This window comes from Octopus bimaculoides, chromosome 1 (assembly GCF_001194135.2).
Source record: "Octopus bimaculoides isolate UCB-OBI-ISO-001 chromosome 1, ASM119413v2, whole genome shotgun sequence".
NCBI classification, from domain to species: Eukaryota; Metazoa; Mollusca; class Cephalopoda; order Octopoda; family Octopodidae; genus Octopus; species Octopus bimaculoides.
The window spans coordinates 57646467-57654995 of NC_068981.1; the positions used below are offsets into that span (position 1 = coordinate 57646467).

At 36.3% G+C, this 8529-nt stretch overlaps 2 protein-coding genes across 6 annotated transcripts in view; one reads left to right on the forward strand and one right to left on the reverse strand.

The window, feature by feature from the left end:
* Nucleotides 1–8529, reverse strand: part of LOC106869157 (protein phosphatase 1 regulatory subunit 16A) — a 26710-nt gene that overhangs the window by 16463 nt on the left and 1718 nt on the right. Inside the window, exons 2-3 of one of the 5 annotated variants that reach the window (XM_052966920.1) lie at nucleotides 2588–4655; nucleotides 191–301 (exon numbers count right to left, since the gene is read on the reverse strand). In XM_052966920.1, coding sequence (XP_052822880.1) covers nucleotides 191–301; nucleotides 2588–2678 — 202 coding nt within the window. In that variant the 5' untranslated portion in view covers nucleotides 2679–4655. Of the gene's footprint in view, nucleotides 1–176; nucleotides 302–2587; nucleotides 4656–8529 lie in introns of all 5 variants that reach the window. The other 4 variants (XM_052966913.1, XM_014914768.2, XM_052966916.1 and 1 more) reach the window with 4 other exon arrangements.
* LOC106869160 (NADH dehydrogenase [ubiquinone] flavoprotein 2, mitochondrial) overlaps nucleotides 1–8529 on the forward strand; it is a 31991-nt gene that overhangs the window by 7210 nt on the left and 16252 nt on the right. The window lies entirely within an intron of this gene.

The following is an 8529-nucleotide window of genomic DNA, read 5'->3' on the forward strand; positions in this document are numbered from 1 at the left end:
TATATATATATATATATAATGAGCTTTTTTCAGAATAAAAGAAAACTTCAAACCTTTAGAAACCATAGAACGTTTGGAATCATGCAATAAAGAAAGAAGACAAATGTTTCTTTTTTTTCCTTCTTTTCTTAATCTGAGGAGGGACAAGCCAGATAAAAGTTAAGGCATTTACAAACCTCATAAACATCACCTTTAATTGCTGCTTTTACAAACTCTCTCCATATTGTCCAGACATCAAGATCTACTTCTGTTTTAGGAAGAATACGGTTTTCTGTAAGGGTTGTGTCATCCAACAAATCTGCTGCATTGGACAGGTAAACAGATAAAAAGAGTGTCAGTAAATAGACTCAGAGTCTTTTCTATAAAATACAGGGAATGTTAGTTACCACTACTACATTGTAACTTTAAAGAAGAAGCCATGGAAAGAGTTGATATTTATCAATTGTTGCAAGGAAATTATATTTATTAAATGTGTGTAAACGTATGTCATTCTATCTGTTTGTATGACTATGTGGTTAAGCAGTTCACTTTGAAAATACATGGTGCCAGGTTTGATCTCACAACACAGCACATTTGGCAAATACCCTCAGATTGACTGATACCTTGTAAGCGGCATTTGATAGTCAAAAACCCATAATATTTATACACACACACAAACATACGTGTGTGTGTGTGCGTGTGTGTTTGTGCATGTACATCTTTCACCTGTGTACCTCAAGGAAAGATATAAAGAACAAGGAGGAAAACAGAAAAATGATATTTTTATGAAGTTCCTGGAGATATTTTTTCCCCACTGAGTTTTCTTATTATCAGAAATGCAGTGAACGAAGGGGTGGCCAGTTGGAAATTTGGAACCAGTAACCCTATTGTTTACATATTGCAATATGCAATATATAAAATATTTATTAATCATTTAATTATACTGCCAGTAAATGAACAATATGCAAATTAGTTTAACCATTTCAGTTAGATCTTGGTTTGTGTTTGATTTAGTGTTAGCTATTCAGTTCTCTTCATTCAAGATAAAAAGGGGTATATCTTCCTATCATTTATCCCTCCATCACTCTTCTAACAACTGCATTATTCTGTAATCAATTAAGAGCAGAACTACATGTACCATCATCCTCTCTTGTGCTACTAATTATCTTTCCCTCTTCTCTGAACTACTGCCTCTTGACATCTATCCCCTTATTCTTCACACCACTCATATTATCCACTGACTACCCTTTCTATGCTGCCAGTATCACTCCCTTTCCTTAGAGACACTTCCTGTTAACACCCATATTTCATTAAGAACACCATTTCATACTACCATCAATCACTCTGACATTTTTGCCATTCACTTCATTCAAACCTATGTACGTCTAACCACTCCAACTCCATCATTGTGTCTTTCACTCTCCCACCAACTCCTGCGATCTTTGGCCTTCTACCTCCACCCATTATTTTTCCATCTCTCATCCCTCCCCTATTAATTATATTAGTCTGCTGCTCTTGGGTGTAAAATCTAGGCCAGTGTTTCCAACCTATTTTCTCCCAGGCCTCACTATAACTTCCCAGAAAAATGTATTCCTCACTGGTGGTTAGAAAAGAACAACTTTATTTTTAATATTTTATCAAAATTATTTTATACAAAAGCATCTACCAGTAACTCTTTTATTAAGCACTGAGGGTAGAAATGATAATACCATATTGGATGAACCTTACTTTGTCTATATTTCTTATATTAGATAAAGGAACAAGGACCTTCGGCTAGCCATGACAATTGTTTCGATTGCCACCATAAGAGATAGACCATCTGATCCCAAAATAATTCAGGTTTTCCCAATCTGTATTTGAAATTGTAGTAATCATTCTTCTGCCTTACAATCTAATATGTTTATGTAACTACTATAATTTGCCTTTATATTCATAGTGTATAAGCACACTCTTTATTTTGGACATACCAACTCTTGATCACTATATGTACATATGTACATATGGATGGATGCATTAATGGTATGCATGTCTGTAGAGTACTCAGCCACTTGCAAGTTAATTTTATCCTCATGTGGTAATGAAAAGTGAAAGTGACATCCAATATTTGCTGTAGTTATTTGTCTTTGATTTAACAATATCTATGTATCAACTTTCTTTTGATCTATGTATCTATCTCTTTCACTTCCTCTGTGTACCTCTTCTCTCCCACTTTTAATTTAACAATGTGTGTATGTATCAACTTTTCTTTTGATCTCTGTATCTACTTTTCTTGTGATGTGATAAACATTTAAAAACAAAACGAACGCCATCACCACTCACTGTCTCTTTCTCTCTTACTTCCTCTCTGAAACAATTATATAACACAAAACGAACACCATCACCACTCAATGTCTCATTCACTCTCTCTTACTTCCTCTCTCTCACTTCTTCTTTTGAAGTGTAACACACACTACTGGTACGTACAAAACAAACAAAACTAAGTGTATTAATATTATTGACATATACACCCTGAACTCTAATCATCTATTTCTCTCCTCCTCTCACATCACACTAGTGGAGTTAACCACTCACTCTTCCTAATCCCTTGTCTATTCTTTCTTATACTCACCTTCTTGTATTTTGAAAGTATGTTCTGACACTTCATCACTATCAGTTTTCTTTCCAGTTACTTCCACCCTTATATAACACAAGGCAACCATGTATCTCCTCTACAGCAAGACACCTGTGCCCGTTCATCTGTCATACTTCAGCATCTCAACACTGGGCATAGAGTCACTTCCCTGTCTACTGCAATCCCATTCAGTTGAAGAGTCATTTTCTTTGTCTTGCGAGTTAATCAGCAACCTCACTAGTGCCAATATTTTGTCTGTGTGAACATTCTGAGTTCAAATTCCACCAAGGTTGACTTTGCCTATCATCCTTGTGCCTTTAGTAGAAAGGATATTAGGAAAGGCATCCAGCTGTAGAAATCATGTCAAAACAAATACTGGAGCCTAATGCAGTCTTCCAGTTCACTAGATCCTGTCAAACCATCCAACCCATGCCAGCATAGAAGATGGACATGAAATGATAATCCTTTCTACTAAAGGTACAAGGCCTGAAATTTGGGGGAAGGAGCTAGTTGATTTCATCAACCCAATGTGTAACTGGTACTTATTTAACTGACCTCGGCGGAATTTGAACTCAGAACGTAGCAGCAGATGAAATACTGCTAAGCATTTCGCCCAGTGTGCTAATGATGATGATGATGATGACTGAAATACATGTGTGTGTATGAATGTGTATGCATGTCTATGTGTTTGTGTTTATCACTGCTTGGAAAATGCAGGCTGCATTTTAACAGCAGCAAGAGTTGCAAACTCTGTTTGGTAGGGAAGTGGATGGTCCTGAACAATTCTCTTCATCTGGATAGTTTACTGAATTCCAAAAAGGATATTTTTATGCCTTGCTTCCACAAATGTGAATATAGTCTAAACTGGTTGAGTCCTACTAAGCAGTTGAGATTGGTGTAATTTATTCCATTCCAACACTCTCAGACATTCTTTTCCTTATCCCTAAACACCTCTCATATGTACACATACGTACATGTAATACTCTAACATTGCCTTTTCCTCCATCCACTTGCTTTACAATATAACTTTTTTCATACCAGGGTAAATAACTTTGAAAGCCTTTTCCAAAATGTCTCTTGATAAATTAAAGGTTTTCTTAGGTTTCATTTTCCAGCTTCCTGCAGCCAAGTAGTTTGCTTTGCTTTTACCCTTCTACCTGACCAGATGTTAATTTTTGAAACTCCAGTACAAATGATGTCTGGTTATACATTTCCAGTCAAATGATGATTAGGTGATTTCACTTTCTGCTTAGAAAAGTCTGATCTTGCATGAAATCGCCTGGCATTTTTGCTTCGCCACAACATTGTTTTTAATTTATAATTTTATATTCAAACTGTTTGTCTGTTTGTATGTGTGTATATGTGTATGCGTGTGTGCATGCATGTGTGTGTATATGTATGTATGTAATTTAGAATAAAATCTGACAGGCCACCTACTTGGTTGCAAGGTTATGAAGGACAGCAGTTTGTTTTGTTTATCATCCTTACAAATTTTTATTACCCCAGATATTGTGATCATTTGTAGTGTACAAATTAAAGAGTTGAATACTCTTCCAAAGAATCCAAGATCAGCCATACTTTGCTTTAGGTGGATTGGGATGTATCCTCCTGCTCCGATAATAATAGTTATGAATCTGAAAGTGCATCCTGAGCACTAGATTTGCAAACTCTTTATCAATGGTCCATAGATGTTCTCTTTCTCTTGTATTTTCTAACCACGCTGAGTCCTGGGGGTAGCTGATTTCCACAATGGAACACATCTTTTCCTTGCAGTCACACACAATAATATCTGGCTGGTTGTGTTTTAACTTAGTTGCTGTTTTAATTTTTAAATTCTGTCAATATCTTATTGACCCATTAGTCTCAATAAGGTCAACTTCATTTGTGGATGTTTTCTTTTTTGTTATCCTAGTCCAAACTGTTCTGCCCACCACACCATGCCTCATGGGAAGATGATATCTGGAAAATATTCTCTCACAGTTGGCAATAACGTAGTTGATGTCTTCAGTCTTGGTCTTGCTTAGCATGCATGGATGGATGCATGTAAGTAGGTAAATATTACATTCTAGCAGGTATCAAAGAAAAAGAGAAACATAGTGACATATGAAATTAACTATCTTTGAAAAGATGAGATATTCCTTACTATAATGCCTTTGATCTTAGGTCTGGCCAACCTGACTAGCCCTAGAAATGACCTGGAGTTAATTAATCAGTAACCCACATACTTTACAACAAACCAACATTACCTCCATAAATTGAGTCCTAAATAACAACCTTCAATCTAGTCTCTTTCAACAGTGCAAAGATATAATTGTGACATGTTCTAGAAAAAGAAAGTCCTTTACTTCATCCTCTACAGCTCCAAGTTCAGAGATGCACTGTTTCTTCTCTCTGCCTGTGTTCTTATGAACTGGTTTGCCTACATTTCCCATCAACTCGGCCAAAATGATTTACTCATATCTCCTCCACTCATTCCCCCTACTGTTTTTCACTTCTTATTTTCTGCACAAAGCACTTCAGTTAATTATTCTGTCCCAGAACTGAAACTCCCTGGAATTCATTACTCTCATTACCCATTACTCTCTGGAATTCATTACTTGTCTATATTTTTTTCTCTGCAGATACAAAACTTGGCACAACTTGCAAAGGACATGAGCACTGCCCTCTTTTCTTTGACTAACTTTAAAAAAAAAAAAAGAGATCAGGTCAACTACTATACAATTGAAAATCAAACCTGCACTGCAGGTATTCCATTGTATATTTGTATAGTTTACTTAATTGTGTTTTTCAGAATAAATATCAGATCTTCAGGGTATGTCTATCACCTGAGATAGACTGACTTTTTAATTAAAGAGTTTATATTTCACCTGCTTCTTGCCAAAAAAAGTAAAGCTAACAGAAGTCTTAACACAACACATTTTTTTTTTTACTGAATGTCCATAAAACCTAAAGACAACATACATTAGAATACATCTGACATACTGAGGATGATGCACCCTCTTCTTTAATATATTCTAGATTACATAAAAATAATTTGAGCAGATATTAAGTAAGCTTTAACTCATCAGTCTACAAACACTGACCTAGGTCATACTGTGTCTCATTTTCATCTCGTTTGCAATTAACTATAGTGGACACTGTTTTGAACTTGTAGATTATGCAATGTCCTAAAGTAAATCAATTTCATGCACTTGTCTCTCTCTCTCTTCCATCAAAATAATTGTCAATATTTTGAATGGTATGTAGAAGACTACAGTGGCATGTAAGATAAGATAAATGGGAGGAGAGTAATGTATAAAGAATGGGTTTAGGTGAGCCATTCAGGGAAGTATTGTAATAATAGTTGTAGAAATAGATGTGTCTATTTAATTGATTGGAAAGTGATTGTAGAGACTCAGAAAGTAATGGTTTGTCTACTTAGCAAGCTAACAAGTAGTTAGCAGGTTTTATAAACACATGCATATGGCAGGTACTTTGATCCATATATCTGAACAGAATTTTTGTACAGAATGTATTTTTACCATACCTAAAACTATTCAATGATGACATATTAATTGTCTCTCAAAAGAAAAATTAAATATTTGTGCTGCAATCTTAGCTATATGAAGAAAGTGCATGCTCCCATATGTCACAAGAAACTGTTTGGCATGGCATTTACAATGTAGTTTACAGCTTTTAGCTATCAGCAAATAGTTTATGAATGACACGTTTCCTTGAGATATATAGTTTTAAATGACAATGGAATGAGACACTCCCACCAGAGGTGATGCCAAAAAGGGTAAAATATTGTCTAAGTAAGTAGACAGCCTAAAATATCTAGGTTTTGTTTGTGGGAGACACTAAGAGCAGAGGTATAGCTATAATCAAAGATCAAAATTGGTATTCTATGTTGATATCTTTGTGACCAGGTATATACTGTAAGCTTACTCTCCAGTGCTTGAAATGTTGAAATAAAACTTGTCTGCAATTGTAATTACATTTGTGTTTTGTTACCATATAAATTACTAATGTGTATTTTATGTTTACTGAAACAAGGTAACCATAGTTTCCTCTATCGGCCCACTGGTTGACGGAAACAGCATCCCTCACAGTAATGCCAAAGACATGGCTGAGATCCTGCAAAGTCAATACTGCTCTGTTTTCAGTGACCCTGATTCAGTAGACTCATGCAGCTTTGCTTCTTTGAATCCTCAACATGTCCTTCCGACATAACCTTCAATGCCACCAATATCCTAGCAGCAATAAAAGAAATCGAACCTCATTCAGCAGTGGGTCCAGACAGGATCCCTGCTAGAGTGCTGAAGGAATACAGACAGCAACTTGCAGCTCCTCTTGCAAATCTCTGGAAGAAATTACTAGATACCAGTTTTATCTCTCAAAACCTTCTCTCCCAGTCAGCCGTTCCTATCTTTAAAAAGGGGAATAAATCACTCTCTGTAAACTACCGTCCAATGTCACTTACCTCACATATCAAAGTATTTGAGAGTGTTGAGATCAAGAATAACAGTCTTCCTAGAACAAAATCATTTCCTAAATTGCAACCAGCATGGCTTTCGTGTTGGGAGGGATTGTCTAACACATCTCCTCCACCATTTTGATGACATCTTAAATACACTGAGGGCTCTAGCGCAGATGTCATATACTTTGAATTTTCGCAAGGCCTTTGACAGAGTCGACCACAATATACTGTTAAAGAAACTATCCAACACTGGAGTCGGTGGAAAGCTACTTCAATGGATTAGGTATTTCCTAACAAACAGGACCCAGCATGTTGTGGTTGATGGCATCCACTCAAGACCAGCAAAAGTCATCAGCAGAGTCTCGCAGGGTACTGTGCTGAGTCCACTTCTTTTTATTGTCTATATCAATGACATTGCAGATTCCATTGAACATAACACCATTAAAATATTTGCAGATGACTCTAAGCTCCAGAAAGTCATTAAAGGAGCGATGCTTCAATTGGACCTATGTGCAGTAATCCAGTGGGCACAAAAAAACAATATGCATTTGAACGAAGAAAAATGTGAGCTCATCCACTTTGGAAAAGAGGGCACACTCAAACAACCATATACACTACCATCAGGAGACCTACTTGAACCATCGGATAATATCAGAGACTTAGGTGTAACTATCAACAGCAACCTTAGCTGGAGTGTGCACATCAACAAAAAAGTTGATGTTGCCCACAGAATGTGCTCAAGGATCCTCAGAACTTTTCTATCTAGGGATCATGAAATCATCATCCTTCTCTCCACATTCACTAGGTCCCACCTCGAATACTGCTGCCCATTGTGGTCCCCCTACAAAAAACAAGACATAATGAGGATCAAAGCACCACAAAGATCAATCACTAAAAAAATAAATGGCATGATGGGACTTGATTATTGGGCTTGACTTAAACAGCTGAAACTATTCTCTGCAATGCCACTGTGAGCGATATATTACTTGCACCATGTGGAAAATATTCCACCAATATTATCCAAATGATATCGATATTATGTTTACAATTCACCCAAAACTAGGCCTCCATGCAATGCATCCCCTACACATAAGAACATTGTGACACAATTTCTTCAGTGCAAATGGTCTTGCTCTTTTCAATGTTATCCCGAAAGAAATTAAAGTACCTAAAGACCCCACAACTTTCAAATGGTACTTGGACAAATTCCTTCAGGAAATACTGGATAAACCACATACACCTGGATACATCTCAACCAACAACAACTCTCTACTTGAGTGGTTCATGGTGTCCCAAAATAATTAGCTAAAAGACTTTTCCAGGTGGTGCTATTGAGTTAGTCATGGCCTGGGCCTATAATGACCAAAACCAAAACCAAACTAAGTTATCTAAGTTAAGTCATCTGATGGTATTTTTAAGAACAATTGAAATTCACTGAATATCATAAATGTCAATGAGATGATGGTCAAGCTGCTTAAAA